The sequence below is a fragment of the Poecilia formosa genome, unplaced genomic scaffold (assembly GCF_000485575.1).
Source record: "Poecilia formosa unplaced genomic scaffold, Poecilia_formosa-5.1.2 Scaffold155, whole genome shotgun sequence".
NCBI classification, from domain to species: Eukaryota; Metazoa; Chordata; class Actinopteri; order Cyprinodontiformes; family Poeciliidae; genus Poecilia; species Poecilia formosa.
In genome coordinates, this window is record NW_006800094.1 from 122,655 (window position 1) to 145,558 (window position 22,904).

Genomic DNA, 22,904 nt, shown 5'->3' on the forward strand with positions numbered 1-22,904 from the left:
CACACACACACACACACACACACACACACACACACACACACGCACACACACACACACACACAGTCATGCCTTTTAGGGATTCATTGACTGCTTGATGTGGAAGTGTGTGTTAAACATGTTCAAACTGCACAGTGAGCCTTGTGATTAAGACAAAATGTTTGAATAAGTTTTCCTCTGGCAAAACCAGAGGATTAAAATGTATAATCAGAAAAACACACGCAGTATTTTCCTGTCTTCATAAGTATTTATGCCCTTTGAACTTTTCCACAATTTGCAATGTTACAACCACAAACTTGCGTATTTTGAGATTTTATGTGACAGTGCTGAGTACTTGTGACAGAGGGGGGGGAGGGGGAAGTATTGTCTTTGATTTTCAAGAACAGCAATCTGAATGTTTTCAGATTATATTTTCAGCCCACCTGAGTCGATATTTTGCTACGTTTCTAACAGATTTGAACATCATGAGACTGAGATGTATGACCATTTTTTGAAGAAAACATCAGACTATTGGATTAAGGACATCTGTGAGCATCACATTATTCACTAAAATAATTAGATTTTAGAGTCTGTACTTGAAACATGACAAAACATGAAAAGTTCAAATAATTTTGCAATACACTATATTTGAACTTCACCTCCAAGCAAATATAGGCGATTGATTGATTGAACAGATTAGAAAACCCAAAAAAAAAAGAATAAGAGAGGGGAATTTAAGTGACGTGAAAGCAAAATATTTTAAAATGGCAAACAGGTAAATAAAACTGGTCATAAGAAACTGAGAAACAAAACAGCGCATGAAATCACCGAGCCAGTGATTATGTGCAGTAATCAGCAGTGTGCTCAAAATCCCAAGAAAAACATGCAAAAGAAAAAAGAGGGGATTCTTTGATCAGAACATGAAAACAACTGAAGCTCAGGCATGACGGCGAAGAACAACAACAAAAAAAAAGATGTCACAGACAATTACAACAAACATGGCTCTGTGCACTGTAAACATGCCAGTGTTTTGCTAAGGCGACGTGGAACATTTAAAATCCACTGTCATCTCTTTTCATCTTCCAAATGCCAGAAAGAAAAAAAAAAAAAAAAACAGTGGAAAGACGTTTTTTTTGTTTTTTTCTGTTTACTAAACAGCGATCATGCCAACTAGAGGATAAAATAAAAGAGCTCTTAATGAAGCACACAAGATGGACAGAGGCAGTTGAAACTCGGACTGTGTGTGAGTGCGTGTGAGTTTTCAGGAGCAGGTCAGAGTTTCATAGAAAGATGCATTTGTTCTTTCAAGCTAGCAAAGTCCGATTACCTGAAGGGAGGCTGCTATTCACCGAGACACTGCACGGCCTGATAATATTATTCATTCTTCATTACTGTGGGAACTGGAACAAAAAATACAAGGGAATATGGTGCTGACCTGCAGGTGATTGATGTCATCTGTCTGAACACAGCTAATATGTTAAAAGGTTTTTTCCCATTGTTGCATTTTTATCATTTGGCTGTGCGTCGCTGTATGTTGTGGGAGGATAAAACTCAGCCTCAGGCTCGGGTTGTAAAATCTGCAAAAAGAAATGTCTCACTCTGTCTCATCTTGCCTGGAGGAACTGCACACCCACAAGAAATAATTTCATTAATATGAGTTTTAGTGTGACTCACTAAATACTGATCCATTATCCTTTCTGTGCACCATTCTATTACTTTGGCGTTTGCTGCAAAGATTTAAATCCTTATAAAGATGAACAGCCTGTTGCGACATTTTGCAGTGCGATATTGACAAGTTTTTGCTGCAAAAGCATGTCCGCTTGTTTTGTTTTGATTAGGTCTGGCACTTTAACATATTCATTTTGATTAATTAATCGCATAGATTTTAACACGGTTATTTTTATTTTTTTCCATACAAATGTTCTGGCTGGTGAGGGTGAAATAACTTTAAAAAAAAAAACAGATTAAAAACAATCTTTTGTCCTTGAGCTCATATGACCATTTATTCAGACATACCGCATGGCTATAAATTCATTTTATTCATCCATCTGTGACTGTAATAGACTTTAGCTTAGCTTTGCTAATTTGTCACTATTTAATAATAATATTAGCTGACTTTAATTCAGACTGAAAAATAAACAGAAAAGATGTAAACTATGTAATTAATCAAAACCTGCAGACTTACAAAAAAATAACATCTGAAATAAGCTACCTCAAATTTAAAGTAACTCAGCATTTTGATGCCGGAAAGGTCTTCAAAGATCTCACACTGATCCAGCAATCATGTTTGCCAGAGTTTCATAGTGTCATTAAAACACATATTGCATCTAGAAAGTCACAAAAGATGGATGATTGCAATGTACTTATATTAGGTGTCACACATCTACAAGATTACTGGGGCCTTTAATCAAACAAGCAAGCAAAGCAATGGCACAAAGGCATGTCTGAGAAGACGTTGCATATATCTAGACAAGTTGGCAAATCAATCTTTATACTAGTCAAAAAGATATATAGACAGGCAGCAGAAAAGGGTGATTAAGTAAAAACATATTTAAGGATTTGTTTGTGTGTCTGTGTGGGTGTTGGTACATGTGGCTGTGATGCTAAGAAATCTATTTCATCAAAGCTCCAGGCTAGGGTATGTAGAGGCCGGGAGCAGTATACATTAATGCGCTCTTCCGAAGTGTGTGTCTACATAATGTGACGTGTCGCGAGAAAAGTAGGGGAAAAAAAAAAGACCCACTAATTTCTTAGAAAATAGCAATTTTAGTTTTTTCTTTCTTTCTTTTTTTTTTTTTTGCTAAATATGCTAATTGGATTTNGATTTATGAAGAAGTCACTCTATGCTTTAAGTAGCAGTTTCAGAGGTTTAAAAAGATAAACTGTGTTTGAATTCAGCTTGTTTCCAGATTAACTCAGAGCTGCTTCAGGGTGTGGAGGAAACTCATGGCTGGTTAACATACCGAGCATTACTGTTTGTTATAAATTGATGGGGGTTTTTTTACATTCAGTTCCCCTCAAAAAGGCATGAGTCCCATCAGTAGTTGACATTCAGTAACATGGGGAGGGGTTATTAGAACAGTCTTTGTCAACACAACCTCAGCTTTCCTCAGCAGATTTGGGGACAGAGTAAAATCCCCTTTCCTTGTGTTCGCCGCCTTTCTATAGCAAAATTAGATCATTTCAAGCAAAAAGAACAGGTCAGAGGTCATGGCAGAGAGCTGCAGGCAGCCCTCTTCTACAAAAATCAATAAGAAGTGCTGAGCATGAACGAGTTTGAGTGAGCATGTTCATAAGTGGAGCTCACTTTTCTGAGAATTTTTGGACTAAACAAAGCTGTTTTTTAAGTGTGGAATGCTGAGAGAACCTGGGTCATTTGGATGTCATTTAAGCCGAATCTAGAGTGAATAAAAGATTTTTCAAAGCATTTATAGAGGCAATCATTGGTTATTTAATGGAGAAAGAGGCACAAATTTCATCAGAAGGCATGATCTCAATCCTTGCTACGAGCACAAGCAGCAGAGCCAGGCGAGCTCTGAGAACCTACATGAGCAATTTAGACAAATGCATCTTAAATTTGACTGTGCTGATTTCAACTTTGGTTCATGCATAAGGATTTTAACAGAATACTGAAGATCCAACTTTTCAAACTATGAGGTTAGACACAGGGATTTTTATTCTAATCCCATTTTCTTTGTTGTTTTTTTGTGGGTGGAAGATTGAGCAACGAAGCGCTGAATCTTCTCCAACCAACTCGTTTCTCCAACCACTGTATGGCTGGACAAAGAACAGAGATAAATATAATTTACAAGGCAAAATGTTTGTTAGCTAATATGCTTAAACAGAATCAAGAATTTATTAAAGAGGAACACTGTGGTGTGTTACTCTCTTTTGACCAAAAAATATGTAAAAATGACCAGAATTTATTTTGATTTTATGGAAGAGCCATTGCACTATTACAAATTGTGTTCAAGGATCTTGTTTTTTTTTTGTGTGTGTGTGTGTGTGTTGATTATTACATAATGTGGTTTTGATTTTGATGCCAGATTTTATTACATATTGCAGCATTGGTACATAATGCTGCATTGCATGCTGTGATAATCACTGTCTTTGACAACTATCACCTAAAGTCAATGGTCAATGGTAAGTCCAAATGACTGCTAGAATGATTACCTTGTCTAACTTTTTCATGATTACTCTAAAAAGAGTGATTATTCATTATAAAGTCAAGGCAACGTTAATTAAAAAGAGCACAATTAAATGTGAATGTTTTTTTCCTCTCAGGACAGCTTGGCTTTCAACTCAGGAAAACCACGACTTTCCTATAAGCCCCCAATGCCACGGAGCCCTGGCAGTCATGAAACACAACCCTTTGGAAACTTAACTTTACCTCATTTGGACTTCCTCTGTTGTGATTCTGCAAACTTGTTGCCTGCTGGCCCCTCTTTATTACACTAACTGGTCTGCTGATGCTTCTAATTATGATGGGAATCTGGTGAGATCTCACCAAATTTTGACAACATGCAGCACTCAGAGCGATAGACTCGGAGCTGCATTATATGCTCCATACAAAAACTCACAGTGATGCATGTGTCCATGTATTAAACAAGACAGCAAAGAAGAATTGACAACAGCAGCAGATATGTGGATATGTGACCCTGGAACAAGAAAACTTCTTGTGTATCCCTGTGCGGGAAAAGAACAATGATTGAGACTGGAAATTTCAGGATACGTTCACGCTTCATGAATACTAGAATGGAAAAGAGAAAGCCACGGACAGAGGCAGAATTTGAAATGCCGATTCAGAGAGCTGCTCAGAACCCAGAGCGTTAAGTGAAGGATTCATTCAGAGAACTGTGCCAGAGTATTCTTGTCTTCCACTACTAAACGTGCAAAGGAAGACAAGAACGAGGGAGACATTGGACATGGAGGGAAAGAATGTGAGAGACATATAGGTGGAGAGGAGAGAAGTGTATTGTATAGCCTGCAGACAGGCTGGAATGATGGATCACACAAAAAAAAGCTTAACTCTTCAAACAATACTTTAACAGTGTGCGTACGTGTATAGCTACACCAACACTTTGGTCTCGATGATGTTCTGAGGACATTTTTTTTGTCCCCCTTTAAGTTTATTGATGAAGCACACATTCATGCATGGCAACACAGCATCTATTCCCTGCATATTTTTATTTTTATGTCTTTTGCATAGTACCACAGCACCTTGTTTGTATCTCAGAAGGTCAAATATGTCTAGATGATGCATATCCATGAACTGTAGAAAGTTTTTACATGGGCATCTAGAATGTTAGGCTTTGCATGAATTATAGGTTTCCTGATTAATATGTTGAGAAAAAAAAAGTAAAATCTATCGAGCAGTGCAGAAAATAATAAAAAAAAAACACTTAATACTGAGAGTCACTTTGTTTCAGGATTATACTGCTTCAGGTAAGTCTTTTTCTTTTCAAAACAAGACTTCATCTATCAACAGTAGGGACATCCAAATCCGTTTCCATGTAGCTTCACGAGGCCCTAAACAAGATACTCTTGTCGTGATTAGGGTAATCACAGTCATCAGAGCATACAGACCTTCAAACAGGAGGAATGAGCACTACAACATTCCCATAATGGCAAAATGTGTCTCCTGTAACAGCGCAATCAAAATCCCAGAATGTTTTGTTTAAGGAAAAGCAAGTCATGTCAGGAGAAGGCCTCCTAAGCATCTGCAGAGGAGCTGCATCTGGTTCGATGTTCTGCTTTGGCTGTGGTGCATCAGCTGAGATGATGCTGTCGTAACACTGACTGTTCTCCCTCTCTTGCTATGAACCCTTTACTTTCACATGCAACTTCTGTATCAGTTCATCTGCTTGGTTTTGTGTTCCTGCTCTGTCAGCTGTGGCAGTCGGCTCCTCGAACTGAGCCAGGTTCTGCTGGAGGATTCCTCCTGTTAAAGGGGAGGTTTTCCTTTCCACTGTCACTACATGACGGTTGGTGTAAGGGACTCCTGTAAAGTCAACATCACGATGCAAGCAATTTTCTGTTGAACAGAGAAACAACTGAATGACACAAGTCAATGACGAAATGCAATCTGAAAGCTTACAATACTGTTTGATAACTAGTGTCAATTAGAATGTGCCTGATTCAATTGAAATCGTTTTTTGTGAAGTGCTTCGTGTTGTTAATTGGCGCTAAATAAACTGAATTTAATTAAATCTAATTAAATTGAATGTAGCTTTTTAAAGTGTTTTTTTAATTATTATTATTTTATTTGTTTTCTTGCAGAGGTAGTCTAATGGTTATTGGTCTGCAGAGATCATCTTTATCAGCACAGGTTTAATTTTGTACCTATCCCTAACCCTTTTTTTGTCTCATATCCATCAAAAATCTTTTTAAGACCATAAAATCTTCACAGTCTTTTAAGAACTTTAAACTAACTTACTGTGTTCTATGAATGATCATTTCGAAAGACCTCGTCTGTACAGTTCAACAGTCCTATCACGCTCAAAGACAGAAAGCCTTTTTGCCTTTGCCAACAGGGGATCATGACAATGTGAATGCCTGACAGAAAATAACATGAAAGCCAGATTCTTGAATTTATTTTGACATTTTAGAGCTTAGTTAAGTATTTTAAAGTTAGATGCATGTGAACACTTTTTCCCCCCCAGACATTAATATTTTAATCAGGCATATAGCATCTACGCTTAGAAACCAAGAAGTAATACACATTTATGTTTTCAAGAGCTCTGTAGCTTTATTAACCAAGTTCAACCACGTAGGAGCACATATTGGGTATCTCCTGCAGAAACTCTGGTTGGAACAAAACACTGGTCATTTATCCTGACAGTGACAGATACCGAGTGTCATGGATGGATTAAGTGGTACACTGTGACGATATTAATGTAGACCATTTATTTATGATGAAATGAAGTGCTTTGCTGCACTTTAAAGCTGCTGTGTGTCTGGGTTATAGTTAGCATTATTTATCTTAATGTGATTTAGGGTTTAGGATTTGGGATTAGTACCAGGCAAACGGTCTTATTTTAAATGTCTCAAATGACTAGTGACAGTCCGGTGGACTCGGTTCAATTGGGGACCAAGGCTGCAACATTTGTTACATTTTCAGCTGGTGCGGTTCGTTTTCACACTGCAGTGTCTCAGGCAATCCAAACTAATTGAAAAGCTGTGACGCAGGGTGCAGGCCCTGTGGGGGCGCTGCAGCAAGAACTACTGAAGGCATCGGTACAAAGCTGGGTCTACGTGCAGACCTGTTGCCATGACACAACATCTCTGCTTACCCACAGAGCAGAGAGTAACATACTGACCCAAATGCCCTGTGCTACAGTTAGCTTCCTGCTTTTGGAGCAATCTGTGGTCCACTTGCATCCATACGCATTCGAACCACGCCACTTCAACCGAACCGATGCCCAGGCTTTTACAGGGACCAGAGTTTGCTTTTTTTTTTTTTTTTTTTTTTTTGGTCAGCAGTGGAGTTTGATTGCACATTCACATCTCTCCAAACGAACTGGACCTTGTAGACATATGAACTAGAGTTTGATTACAGCAGAATAATAATAGATGTGAATGCATCCTGAGACAGAAAATCCTAATGTGGTCATTCCCAGTTATTAGCATAAGTTAATCATTGAAATGGTTTTCTTACTTTATTTTCAACTACCTATATCTAAAAGTTTTTATTCCACACAAAATCTAAATATCTGAAGCGATCACTAACTCTAAAGTTTAAAGTGAAATATTTACTGTTCACCTGATAGGTGAACTGGGGACTATTAAGATGTATTGTTCTTCTCTGTTATTGTGTCAAATGAATCAATTCTAAATTTAATATGTAATCATTCCAAGTCTATTGCATTTGCCTGTGTGAAAGTAAGCAGTTTTAACAGAACTACAAGTAGGTCATTGGGATTAAACTGAAAGTAGCAGAAACAGGAGTTAGGCTACAAAGAGGGAGAAGAGGGTCTCTGGTGCCCGCTGTAACATATCTCAGTCAGTCAGGCTTCAGTGCATGCACACAGACTGTAAACTCACGCTGGATTGTTTTATGCACTCAGAAGTGAGTGCATCCTTCCCATGAGCGCACCACTTTATTCATTACTAATAAATTTATGCACTTCCTAGTGCAATATGAGAAACCCACCTGATGTTTATTTATCCAGTTGCTTCCCAATCATTAAGCTTATGCACACAGATGCAGAATATGATTATGTTTGTGGGTGAGAGGTGTTAGATGGCTATTAATTTTTTTTAATCAGTGTAGGGTGTTTTAAGTAATCGATTCATTCATCTGTGTCTGTGGTGTAGGCGGTACAAGACAAACAAACTTGGAAATTGAATTACACCGTCCTGATTTATGATTGTATATGTGACTTGCATATGATGGGAGAACAATCTTCTCTCCAGGAGTAAAAAAAATATCCTAATGTATCGAAGATGATGCTTTGAAGCTTTTAGACACAGGAGGAGTGATGCTTTCTTATAAAACAGGGGTGTTATAAAGAGAAAGATGCCTGTGTAATACTGTATTAGTTACATTTGAACTACTTGAGTAACTACCTCATTGGTTTAGTTGTTGAACTGTAATAAGATAACAGCAAACATTATAAAACAATCTCCTAAAACAAGATGGAAAAAACCACTGGATGGTATTAATAAAAGGCATGTGAAATCAGACCCATGTGAAATAAATGTTGATTTTTCAGCATCTATCACATTTTAGACTTGTTCAATTTGCTTTTCTTCTGAATTATCTAAAGCAGGCCGATACTTGAAAAATTTAATTATGTGGCTTATCAATGTGCAGATGCATCAAAAAAGCGTATTTAAACATTGAACTAAACTGATGTTCTGTCACTTTAAATACTTGATAGGTGAACTGGGAACTATTAAGATGTATTAACTTCTATAACAGCAAAAACATGCAAAAACATTCAGACACATTTTTAACCACACGTCAGTCACTTACAGTAGAGAGGAGTAAACTTAAGCAAAAGTCAATAACTGAGCAATGAGCCTAAATGTAAAAATCCTGAGACAGTTTTTGATATCGGCAAATGTTTTACTACCCTGGGCATCACAGTCTCTGGAGATTCACAAACATTCTCAAAAAAGTAATCCATCAGTTCTCCCTCGAACAAGTTTCCTTTTTCTCATTTGCATGTCAACTCAAAGACGAATGGGGTTTCCCCTTTGTGATGCACAGTGTAAGCACTTTAAGAGGATCTTGAGAGAACAATAATAGTAAAATTGGGATCTATTTTGAAACTTACGATTCAGCTCTAAATTCAAGGACTACTTCACTGTTTTTATGAAATCTGGACTGCATCAATCAGTTTAATCTGTCTTATTGCATCTTTGAATGCTCAAACAGAGACAACATTTTTCAGCACCGAAAAAAGATTTTGTAAAACTCACTTTGAAGTGAACCTTTGCTCTGTTTGTTAGAACAAATAAAAGTGCAGCTTTAAAGCTTTACTGTCTCTACAGTCTCTTCTGACTGAGGCAAATATGAAACTTGTAAACCAGTCAAACCTGGAATGAATTATTCTGCACTCAAAACGCATCCTTAGGTTTATAGCACAGGAGAAAGTGACGCACAACGGGTCATTGATGCAAGAGAGGCCATTGCTCTCAAAAGTGATAAAATATTTTTGTAATTAAAAAAAAAACAAAAAACCTCCTATAACTTTTAAGAATACTTGATCCCTGCCCGTTCATGGATCCACCTGTTCACGTATTTTTCTGCGATGATTTGAGGAAAAGCCAGCATATCTATCTGTTTTAGTGTGTTAGGTATGTTAGGTACTCTTTGGTGTAAAAAGCAGATTTATTGTTAAAAAAAAAATCACAAGAATATATTTTTCTTTCTGTAAATCTTTCTAGTTGAGGTATAAAAAGTATGTCCCAAAACTCCTAATGTAAGTTTAAAAGAGATTCTGGCCAAATGCTCTCACAAAAATCTGCAAATACAATTTTGATTTCTAAATCTCTCACAGTAAAATGTACTTTCTATCCACTTGTCCAGCCATCTTTGGCAGCAGGAATGTAACTGGAATTATAAACTAGCCTGATTCACATTTTATGCAGGCATACAAACCAGGTTTGCCAATTTTACTTTTATTTACTCTTTTCTACATTTAAAAGAAAGAAAAAGGTGTAAGCAACCTTTATAGTCTTCTCAGTGGTAAACTCAGGAGTTTTTTTTTTTATCTGTGCTAAACAGGAGTTTGAGGTCTTATATTTTATTAATTATTCAAAGTGTAGTGATTTGGTGATAAATTGACAGTCATACATATCTTCAAAAATATATACCTCTGTCACCTAATTGTCAATCTGCCTTTCGATGGCATATAAAGATCCTGTGCGTCGTTTCAATCCATCTGAAACTGTAATGTGATCATCAGCACAGAGAGGTTGTCACAATTTTTCCCATCCCCCATAATAAAAAAATCATAACCGATGCCTTTTTACTTTCAGGATGACGACAGAATGAATGCAAATGTAAATCAAACATTGCTGCAATGACCCAAAAATGATAGCACTTAATCTCATGTTACAAAATACAGATGCTCCACTTCTCACTGTGTGTATTGTTGTAGATTTGCTTTGCACCAAAAGAGAGGCACTTACTCTAGCCATACAGAGAATCAAACGGTACATTTCGTATTCTTCACCTGAAACACACACTTATGCATCATGTGTGGAAGCGGCTTTACTGACCAAACACTTGAAAAAACGAGCCACCAGGTTAAATTCATTTGCAAACTTGACTTGTGAGCTAAGCTCCGACTCAGGTCAATTATTTGCCACATATTTTGAACTTAATTTACTAGTAACTGATTACTGTGACTTTTTAAAAACTTATTTTGTGGTAATTTTTTTCCATTTTATTTTAATTTATTATTATGTTAATTTAGCAATATCGCAGCTACAAGTTGATAGACTTTTTTTCTAGGCATCGTTAAATGTTTTTCAAGAAATTGTTAAATACAGCATCCTTAGTACACTCAGTGTTTTAGTGTAAGCAGTCTTCTGACTGCTTACACCAAAAACCAATCTCTTGTCTTACGCTATTTGCTTCATCCAGAGAGCCTGGGCTCTCGGCTGTTGAGAAATGATTGCTTCATGGAGGTGTTTACTGTGTTGAGGTTTTAAATTTTACCCAATTACTAGCGTTTGCCTTTGACGTATGCAATGGGCCAGTTTGACGGTAAGAAGCTTACTGGAAATTGCCAGTGCTGTAAACAATCATCCTCCGCTGCAAAGAGAGAAGTGCCGAGTCGAGCGAGGCAGCTGACGATGTTAATTCAATATTTAGAAGCTGAACGGCTTCATTTACTTCCTCCGCTGCCATTGCTAAAACTACAGACAGACTACAATTTTACAACAGCGTAAGTAGAAAACATACTTGACACAATCCAAGTCAAGGGGAGAAAGCCCAGACTGTGCTGAACACAAGATTTTTTTTTTTTTTTCTTTTTTTCAAGTGGAATAGCACCCACAAGGCAATGGTCAAGCTACTTCTGAAGAACCACAGATATCTATGTGCTCAGCTTAACTAAGTGATCTGGAAATGTAACACAGAGGCTGGACCAGAGAAGAGTGACGGTGAAATAGCCCAATATTAACCTATGACGCAAATTCTTTTCTTTTAACCGCTGCTACAAACATGCTATTTTGATACCAAGTTTAAATATTTGAAAAGTTATTAGTAACATGTTGACATTGGATCAGCTGAGAACTTGGTTGACTTGCATGTTTTCCCGTCAGATTGCAAGTAGATGTCCGACTACGAACAAACACCCGACAAACGAGCAAAAACGTAGACCAAGTAGCATTTTTAAACACCATGAAACTCTTCATATTTGATTGCCCTCAGGATGACATTTTTTTTCAAAATTGACAGATACCTTCTGAGCACCTCTGAACTGTCTGCAACAGGCTGCCTATGTGGCATTGTTAACGCTTCTTTGTCAGCACAAGCATCACCGAATACCTCTTGAAAGCTTGCAGGTTGAGGTGAAGCGTAAAGAATTAGATCTTAACTGCCAAAGTACAGACAGGGATAGTGAAAGATTAGCTGTCATCCTTCAGCAGATAAGAGAAGACACGACTGCCAAGTGATTCTCTTTGTTACAGAAACAAAGGCGATATTCCGAACAGTCGGTGTTTATTTTATTTTTTTATTTATTTCAAACTAGTTATGGCTGTAATAACTCAGAGCAGTTGTGAAAGATGACAACAGTCGTTTTGCGAAGGGAGGGGAGGAATCTGTGTAAGATGTAAACAACTGAAAAATGAACCACTGAGCATTACCTGGGAATGCCACACTGATTTTCAAATTGCTCTCAGTGAAGTTTAACTTGAAGATTTCTAAACAACAGCAGCTGTTGCACAAAAAGCCAGTTTTAAACAAATTCCTCTAAAATGTTTTAGTGTTGCTTTACAGGATAACAACATTGCAGCTTGAAACCTTAATAAATAATAACATCCCAATTAAACCTGCCACAATAACAGAATCTTGAGGCCATTAAACATGAATGCTGTGCAGAAGAAACAAACATTTGCTTAAGTCACTCGCTGGCAGCACCTTGCAAAAGTATTCACGCTCCTTGAACATTTTCATATTTTGTGAAATTGGAACCACCATCTTCAATCTTTTTTTTTTTCTTTTTTTAGCGATTTTCTGAGATCAATGACAGCAGTATATAATTATGTGGTGGGGGGGAAAAAAGAAGCTTTTCTTGAAATCTGAAAAGTGTGATGTGATTCAACACCCTGTGCTGAGAGTTTGCTTAAAGTCTTTAGGTGTATGTCTGTACCAGGATTACATATGTAGACACTATTTTGTTTTTGTCAGTTCTTCTTGGCAAATAGTTCCAGCTCCATCTTGCCACTGCTTTTCGATATTTTTGCAAAGTACTGTACATATAGAGTATTTACATACTTACATGCATTGGTCACTGCAAAGCTGTTGGCTGTCTCTATATTGTCAACGTGTGGGACCAGGTTAAAGGGAGCTTCCGTAGCGTTAGGGCTGGTGTTGTGGAGGAAGATAGCTAGTCGGAATGCTGTGTATTCCTGATCTGTATTCCTAATGAACAGTCCACCTAGACAGAGGGAGACCAGGTGGAAGGAGGGACAAGATGGAGCGGAGAGGAAGTGAGTTATTGTGGGGCAGAGAAAGGGCAGGTGGGAGCATGGTGAGACAGGGAGAGGCAAGGAGAAGGGGGGAAAGTAAAGATGGATGGGAAAGGCAGAGAAAAACAGAGGAGGGGAAAGAGACAAGAAAGCCAATATCTTCATTAGCTTTGCTATAAAAGGTGATTTGTCTTTCCGCACATTCTCAAGTTCTGTCTTAACACACAGGCATGAATACAAACACGCTCGCGGATGTTCAAACTGCTCGATTCATTAATGAAATCTGGTGGAGAGAGGCACAGAAAGGAATAGAGGAAGAAAAGAGATTTTCGAAAAGCTGAGAGGAAAGTCTAATGAGTCGGAGAGGATAACCAGATCACAGGGTATTAGTTAAAAGAACGAGACAAGCGTCTTGGGCATTCTAACACTATCTTTCCAGTTAACATTTTAACAAGAAGGATGAGAAAACACTGTGAAAACACATTACCAGTTGACAAAAAAAAAATGATAGGAAAAGAAGAACAACACAGTGTGGTGGAGATCACCTTTTGTAAAAACGAGGGGTCATGTAATCCTTTAAGGGCAGTCTCAAATAACATGTTCTGACCAGCTTCTATTACCTCAGCCTGATAAGATATTAATAACAGTAATCTGACACAGCTAACAGCTACAATCACTCACATACTTTACGTATGTTCAAACATGTTTAGTATTTCATTAGGGGAGAATATAAGGTGAAATTTAAAAATAGGCAACATGGGTGAATAAACATGGACTATGACAAACCTTTCAGGGGATGAGTGCTGTTTTTCAAATGTCTATGATTTACACAGACTACGATGAAGAGAGATGGAGTCAGCTGGATATAATTTAACACACAAAGACTATGTGATTCAAGTACTAATTTTTGTGCGATATTTTGTTATAAGATTGCACAATTTCTCAGTGAAGCTAAAGATTTTTCCTCTAACAGCTTAGTTTTCACTTTTCACCTTGGAAATTCACATTCTAGATCTCATAGGTTTTTCCAGCCTGATTGATGTTTTATCAAATGAATCTTTCATGTATGTTTCTGAACTGGATGTTCTGCAGAGAGGTACAATAGTTACATTTAAAACAATGTCTGTAGTGTAGTGTGAAACTACAAACTGCACAATGAAGATCCAACGTCCAACATAAAATCATTTTAATGAAAACTTGATGAAATTGTTAAGGGGTGATGTCTAATTTCACAAATTCTTCTATTTTGTGGGGAATTAAATAACCAAGCTCTCATATGTTTGTTCTGTGCTCCCTCTGTTTTATAAAATCTCAATCCTTACAGGGTGGCAGTAGTGAGGGGGCACACTCTGAACAGATTGTCAGTCCATCAGAGTGCAACGCTTAGACACAGGACAGACAACCATGGAGTAGCACAGTTACACTTAGAAGAAAATTGGAATGGCAAGTTAACTTGACATGCATGTTTTGAAACTGGGGAAGGAAAGCAGAGGAGTCAAAGAGAATCCACACATGCACGAGGGGACCAGAGGACCTACTTGGTGCAAAGCAACAGTGCAACAAAGCAATGCGCCACTTGCAGCCGTGCTTCACGATTGCATTCTTTGGATCATTTTCCTTGCAGTTCACCCTTTCCTCCTTCATGTTTCAAAAGAAATGTGAAGGATGGGAGCAAATTGGTAGCGACGGGACCATGAGGGCACAGTGTGTTAACTGAAGTTTTTTTTCCCTCTAAGGATCGCAATCTCTGGTTGACACTTCTGTCATATTAAAAGTTGTTGTTAATATTTTCAGCAGCGGAACAGACAGGGATGTAGTAACCAGGCTCAGAGCAAGACCTCTTCACTTTATACTATACGAACCCCAAAATAAATATTTGAAGAGGCAACAGAAGTGAAACCAAAGCTGCACAAGTACATATGCTCTTACTTTGGCATAGTACTTCATATTTGTGCAGGTTGGATTTAGATCAGGTTAGGTTTAAGTTCAATTTTTTTGCTATCTTAAGCCAAAACAAAAGAAGATATTCTCTTGAATACTGCCTTCCCATGACATCCACGTGGAAACAAATAATAAATGTTACTTCTTTTAAATTATGCTGTAGTTTACGTGGAACCTGCATGCTACTCCTCAAGTGGACCGAAGCGCCGGTGGAACATCCTGTATCTACAGGTAATTTGTGTGTTTACTGAGGACTGTACACAGAAGGGGAGGAAAGAGCACACTGTATGTGTGTTGCTCTGCACAACCGCTGCTGGCATTTTACTTTCTGTCATGCAAGGTTTTTCTTTAAACGCTGGGATGCATAGAAAAAAAAAAAAATAGATGACTTCACAAATTTAGCATTTTTACATGATAATGTGCAGAACAAGTGGGAGCTCACCACATGCTTGAAAATCAGAGCACTCGTGTGCAGGTTTGAGCACAGAGCAACCAGTGAATATTTAGCGCATTAAGTTTATTGGCAGCAGCAAGGAGACAGAGTCAAGGAGCTGAATCTCATTATAGGACCTCCCAGCTTACCCCCTTTACACCCCACCAAACCCCTCACACACAATGCAGTGAGTGTAGCAGAGACACAGGGAAATTCAATTCCATACATGTGCGGTCCCCAGTTACTGAGTGAACTGATGCTCCAGCCACAGTTAACTTTTACTTCTGATTTGTTAGGGAGGTTTATCCCGTACTAACACGGGGGAGGGGATGGAGAAAGGCAGAAAGCGACACAGAGGGGGAAATGCTGCAGTATCTAAACACTGAACAAGAGTGGAAAAGGAACAAACCTCCCTGAAACATTCATGAGGCAAGAAGAGCTTTTAAAACATAGTGAAAGAGTTTGTGTTCATTTATAAACCGCCTGAGACACTACAGGGGATACAAATTGGAATTTATAAGGAATGAAATGGGGGGTGGGAGGGAAAGGTTTCTATAATTTTGTGTTCTTCCGATCCGTCTTTGTTGAGTAATTTATTGTGCTTTACAGCGCAGTCGTTTTATCATGCATGGTGACTCCTGGCCGCTAAACAACCATAAATATTCAGCGTAGTGTGTCAAGACTGTAGTGCCTGTGCCGTGCGTAAAAATCAGTAAACCTCCAACTCACCTATCTGCACTGAGCTGGGGAAAGCCCCTGTCGCCAGTCCCCAATAAAGGGCGGAATACACCCCAAGAAATTGCCAAGAAAAAAGAATAATCCTCATGTTTGTTCCTTTCCTCGAATACCTTCAGAAACTGTTCAGAGACATTTAGAAAGAGGGAGAGATGTGCAAGAGATAAAAAAAACGCGTCAGAGGACGAGAAGGGTTCTTTTTTTTTTAAAATCCTCGCTTTATTTTTTATTTTCCCCAGTTAGGATTTATAATCCATGTTGAATTCGTCCCTTTTCTTCCCCTGCAGTGTCCGCTCAGGAGAGCTGTGAATCCGGCGCACATGTAAAGAAGCGGGGGGAGAGGAAGAGTGGGGAAACTCGCTGGAATGATTGGCGAGCTGGGAGAACAGGCTGCATTGAAGAACTGGACATGCGCGCCCCACCGCCTCTTTCTCACCCACACGCCCTCTTCTTCTCCCTCTTTCTGTCTCTCTCAGTAAAATGATCTGTTTCTCCCTCAGTCTTTACACTCCTCTGCGTCGTCTACCGGTTTACTCTACTCTTACATATGGTTTGTTTCGCAATAATAATAATAATAATAATAAAAAAGAGTGAGAAAAAAATCTTTTAATGCGTCTTTTTTTGTTTCCAAGTTACGTATCCTTTGAACGCTTGACCATTTCATCTGCCAGAAGTCACTTTCTAATACTGAACTATTTACTAAGATGTTCAACTCAATATGAACCTTTCTCTTAATTTAATAATTATGGTAACATTTCCAAACTCGGGGGAAATCGAGGTTTAAAAGGGGCATTATGTAAAATCGACCTTTTTTGTTGTTGTTTTATATCATGTTATGTTATTCACTAATCAAAAACATACCTGGTGGAGTGTTGCTTTGATTCCTTCATGTATGACTGAAAAATCCTTTAATCTCCCGTTCGGAGGTTCCTAACCGGTTGCTCTATTTGTCTTCCTGCGCATTTCCGCTTGATTCAAATCTCGCTACAGTTTTAGCTTCCTCCCATTCTCTTGGATTTCTCCTCTAGAATGCCATCTTCAGAAGGAGAGGTTGAATGGTGATGTCATTTTTCTGCAATGTTTTAAAATTGTAGTCCGGCTGTAGTTTTAGCAACGGCAGCAGAGAAAGTGAACAAAGCTGTTCAGTTCAGGTTGTTGGCCAAGCTGTTAATGTTAATTAACATAACGTTCATTCGGCCCAGTCCTTCTCTCTTTGCTATGAGAAAGATTGTTGTTTATGGCACATGGCATTTTTGGTAAGCCTCACAGATGGTGCAGGTGTTAGTAACTGATGTTAAAATGTCAAACTTCAATAGAGCCCACGTCTTCAGGAAGCAGGAGTCCAGGTCCTCTTAGCAAAGCCAGGCCAGGAGGCTTTACCAGGCTATGGTTGTTCATAAAGCACCATCTATTTCAACAGCAGCTCCTCCTTTTATTAACTGTCTGATTTTTGTTCATTTTTATACACTTTTCCTCAACATGCCCATTTTTTATGTCTGTCCATTCTGCCCTCAAATCTTTGAATATAGGATCAAAGATTTTGATTTAAAAAAAAAAAACAATAGCTTAGAAAATTAAAATCATAGGTGCTAAATTTTGCAAGGGGTTATGAAGCATTTTCTAAAATACCCACTCAGCAGAATTGTGGTATAAAGATACCTGAAAACATAAACTTACTATGAAGTCCCTTAAATAAGAAATAATAGGATGGAGTGAAACATAAATTTCAGCTTTTGCATACCTGGAAAATATTCTGTTGAAATCTTATTGTGGCTTTTGCTGTGCCGGGAACTTAAGATTTCTTTTGTCACCCTCTCCCCCCCATCCACCCTTAAAAAAAAACACCCCTGCATCTTTGCCAAAGCTGTTTTACAGCCTCAATCTGCTCAGCTGACTGAGGGAAGACTCAGGCAGTTGTCAGCTGTGGAATGTCGATGCATTACAAACGTCAAAACCTAAGGAGTGAAAACATCTGGGCACTGATGGGGGTTGTGGGGGGGGAGATGGGAGAGAGCTCCACATGAAAAATCACACAATCGTTTAATGGAAACAATGAGATGTTCCGAACATCCACAAATAAGCAATAAAAGGACCTAGCCAGCTGTACGTTGTTGCAGCACATTATGTTACAGCCATGTCCCATTCAGGGTCGTTTTAATCGAGCCTGTTGGTAACAGGTTGGTAAAGCTGACAGACGGTCTGAGATCGAGTAGTTACACGGTGGAGAGCACAGTTTCATTCTTCCAGATGGCAAGACGAAAGGGATGCTTCACGGATTGTCCCGGTGAAAGATGCGGTCTGTGCTTCTCTGAAGGGTTTCCCCAGCCGGCGGCAGAGCAGACGAGTATATCAACAAAGCAACAAAAATCCCCACTTTAAGATTTTGCCACACTATTCTTAGAGTTCTGACTTATTGAAAAGATCCATATTTTTCAAACCAATCTTAGCTGAAAAAAAAATAAAAAGATGGCTGCTAATTAACAGTGTCATTTCTTAACGCTACATGGGGCTTCATGTGTTGCATAAACATGACATGAATTATAGAATGAGTGCACGCTCTAAATTAGCATAAACTCGAAATGTGCGTAGAGAACAACACGGCATCCAGTACCCCCAATTCAGCAATGAGAGACTCTGTCCATGGTGCTGAAGTCAGGCTGAAGACTCAAAGATGTAATGGTAACACATGGTAATATATACACCCACTGCAAGTATTAGGTTGATTGGAAAGCTTTTTCTTAAAACTTTTGTAATGGTTGAATAATATTAAAATTTGTCTGTTGATTGGAAACTTCAGTGTGTGAGAAAACAGCAAAAACAGAGGGGAACTGTGAAGAACTAATACAAAGCACTGCATGCTGACAACGGTGTATCCGCTTCACAAGAAACACCAAACACTTTTGAGAGTATGCTTCATCTCACATATAATACACAGAATCCTAAATATGTGTCTCAAATACAGATTTTATTAAATAGCTGCTCCTTCGCTGGGAAAACATGCAGCGCTATCATAAGTGGATAATTCATGTTCTTTTTCATAAACTTGGTAACTCACCTCAAGCATGTAAGTAGTAGTGAGACCTGTGGCATATTGACACACTGTCAGTTCATTTTCCTGGTAGATTAAATGAGGGTAATGAAAATGACCAGCAGTATAAGTCCTTACATCTTTACTTACTGTTTGCATAATGAGATTCACACATGTAGTCACACATATCCGGACACTTGCATTAAGCTTTCCCATGATCCAATAGTTCTCATGGAAATACATTTATGTTATTGTTGGCAGACTCAGAGGGAGCGTAACGATGGTTTTGGACAATGTGTCTCCCATCCTACAGAAATTCTTAAAACAGACAACAATGATTAAGCTTCGTTGAGCTCCCTGTAGCAATGATCCTTTAAAAAAAGATACTTTTTTTATTTTAAGAACAGCAACCTGCAGCAAGCAAAGAGCTACGAAGGAATGTTGAAGAGCTCACTGTAGAAGTCAAGTTAAGTTTATTTGTATATTGAGGTGGTTTACGTGATTATTGCGATCATAATTCAACAGACTATAAAAGACTCTATGGCTCGAAGTGAACTACAGAACAATAGATTAATGTAAAACAAAAATGAACTCTCTTAATGTGTTTATCAGTTAAAAAAAAATAAAAATAAAAACATGTTCATGTTTTCAAACTTGAACACAAACAAAATGAACTTGGGGTTCATTCAGATACAACTTTGCAAACATCAGGCTGCCACATTCTTTTTCAATTTAATTGGGTTTTTTTGCAATTTCTGTAGAACAGCCTCATCCTGGAAGGCTGGCCAACTTTTTCAATGTTGTTCGTTAAATTTTTTGGAAGGTGACTTTGGAAGTCATCTATAAAACTTTATTAAGTATACTTCATTGATTAAATGTATATTACATTGCCTTCATTCATATAATAAAATGGAAGGCAGCAATCTAAAGATGCTTAGTAGAGGGCTTATCTGCAGAAGTGAAGAACTCTGTTTCTGTAAATATATTTAACTTTGAAGAGTTTTTATTTCTTCAAAATAAAATGGTGATGCAACAAAATAAGAAAACCAAATTCAAGTAACCAGTTACACAACCATCCAACGTCATGAGTCAGAGTTTATGCACTTTAAATAAAGTGATTGCATTTTCCTTTAACCCCAGCTGAAATTTTGCGTCTCTAATATTAATCATTCTGTACCTCAAACATTTTTCCACTCTATAAATACAGTGACGGATCAGATTACGTCTCTGCAGCACCTCATCTCTTTTTTCTTTTTAGAAACAAACAGAATATGAAAGTGTTGGCTAATCCGTAAGGCATTTTAGTGACAAATAAATAGTTTCAATGATTCAAGGAGAAAATCAGTTTGCAATGCTGAAAAAAAAAACAATCACACGCATGATATTTTGTTGTGCTTTCAAATGGTATTTAAATATAGCATTTGAAACTCTGCACTAAACCCAAACCTCGAATCAAAGCAGCATTTCGTTTAACAAACCATATCGAGGCAGAAAGATAGCTCTCTTGCTCTATGTGGTAAGGTTGTCATAACAGAAAATATGTCCCAGCCTCCCACATCTAGCAACATGAATAATCTAGATATTTATGTCAATATTGAAATCTGCTGCCCTCAGGGCATTCTCTTTTGTCTGATGAATTAGTTATTTAGTTAACAGTCAATACACCGTCTTTGTAATAAAGACCTATTAAGAGCAGGTCCCACTGGCAAGTGAAGAACAATGGCAACTGGAATTAGAGAGAATTATTTCTGTAACAATAACAAGAGCAGTTTTTATCTAGTGTTTTATCTATTTTTATATCAAGTGTGTAGCTGTAAAGTTAAAAGGAAAAAAATAAATATAGTTTGAAATCTAAAAAATAAGTAAAAAAATGCTTTGATTTAAATGGTTCCACTGCAGTTCTGGCTGTTTTGTCCTAAAGGGACACTTCAACATCATTTTTTTCCTGCATTTTACAATTATGTGTTCCTTCCCATTGGCCTATCACAAAAATCCCAAAAATAAATAGATTTGTATGGTTGTACTGTGACAAAAGTGGAAAACCTATCTGATAAAATCTATGTGTGGGTGTTGTGGTGTTGCAGGGGTAAAGCGTGCGACCCATATATGGAGGCCTTGGTCTTCGACGCGGCCGCCACGGGTTCATGTCCCCGACTGATGACCTTTGCCACATGTCTTTCCCCTCTCTCATAACCCACTTTCCTGTCTGACCATTAAAAACAGGCCTGTAGAGCTGGGAAGAACCTTAAAAAAATGCATGTTTCTGACTTTCTATTGATCTAACATATTTGTTGCTGCACGGTTTTCTTATCCATCTGTCTAATTATATTTTTTCTCCATACTGAGCATGTGTCATCAATCTACAAGTCCTCTTCCTCATCACTTCTTCTTTCCTCAACCCTCTTTAACTTTTTTTTCTCTCTGCTCTTCCTTCTTATCCTCCACATTCACTGTGTGGCCTATAATTCACTCTCTTAGCTATATTCCTTCAATTTTTCCACCTTCCATTGACCCCTAGCACATTGTATTGCAACCAGTCATTAGGGTTTTATCAGAACCCACTGGCTCTCTCGGCAGTCTCAATGCATTCTTGCACATCTTCTCATATTGCTTTTGCACTCAAATCTCTTTCCCTCTAATGTGCCTTATGGCACTAGGTCAGATCATCTTATTTCTGCTTGTTTTGCTAAGAACAATCTATTTTTGGCATATCTAGCCACTCCCAACAAACATCTTGTATCCTATTAAAAACTAACAAATGATGCTTCCCTCCAGTGAGTCCAGCTCCTCCAATTTCAGACAATATGCCACATTGAAAACATGAAAGTTCAGATCGAACAACAGCAGGAAATGTTGGCTTATTCTTCAGCCCACAATCATACACACTTCAGCTCGTTTTAAGTACATAAACACAATGGTACAAATAACATTACCCATAAACATAAACAACTTCACCACAGTGACGTGAGGATTTTACATGTTTTAAGGTGAAAGATTAAAAGCGGTTTTAAGCAAAAATTTAAAAATGCATTCGTGGCTCCAGGTTCAGTTGTCTGAATCAAGATCCCACACACCATTTCACAGACCTTTGAGGGTCTTTGAAGGTCTTTTTTTTCAGAAGAGTGAAGATTGACTAAAGTAACAAGCTCATTCGGGTTACAGAGTGTACTCTGTCTCTCTTAGAGCTGTGAAATTAGGTTTTCTCTGTGCCAGCATACGGTGACTTGGAAACAAGTGTTGTCATGGTTTGATTTAGTAACAGAGAGGCGATGTGTGGTGTCACTGTGACTGGTGTTTACATTAAGAGATTTATAAGTATCGGTGAAGTAAATAAAGAATGACATTGGATGTGGTTAATGAGTTGCTAATGAGATGTAGTTTATACATATATATATATATATATATATATATATATATATATACATAAAACAGCTGCTGAGCTTTTGCATAAAACTCTACTCAATGCATACAATGATCACATCATATATTGCCACCCTTGTTAATATGTGTTAAAAAAAAGCCTTGAAATAAATTCAGTTTTCTTGTAGTGACATTTCAATTCATGTTAGATGATTTCTTTCTGTTAAATTACTGATGTCACAATTATTAGTGTGTTTCAGGCAGGAACAAACAGGGGAA

At 37.9% G+C, this 22,904-nt stretch overlaps 1 protein-coding gene across 8 annotated transcripts in view; it reads right to left on the bottom strand.

Annotated features, from left to right (window-relative positions):
- gria4a (glutamate receptor, ionotropic, AMPA 4a) overlaps window positions 1-16,687 on the bottom strand; it is a 116,331-nt gene extending 99,644 nt beyond the window's left edge. For 4 of the 8 annotated variants that reach the window (XM_016677409.1, XM_016677408.1, XM_016677410.1 and 1 more), the window contains exons 1-2: window positions 16,232-16,687; window positions 12,939-13,097 (exon numbers count right to left, since the gene is read on the bottom strand). In XM_016677409.1, the coding sequence (XP_016532895.1) occupies window positions 12,939-13,097; window positions 16,232-16,328 (256 nt within the window). In that variant the 5' untranslated portion in view covers window positions 16,329-16,687. The remainder of the gene's footprint in view (window positions 1-12,938; window positions 13,098-16,231) is intronic. The other 4 variants (XR_001663633.1, XM_007564097.2, XM_007564095.2 and 1 more) reach the window with 3 other exon arrangements.
- Window positions 16,688-22,904: the final 6,217 nt, after the last annotated feature.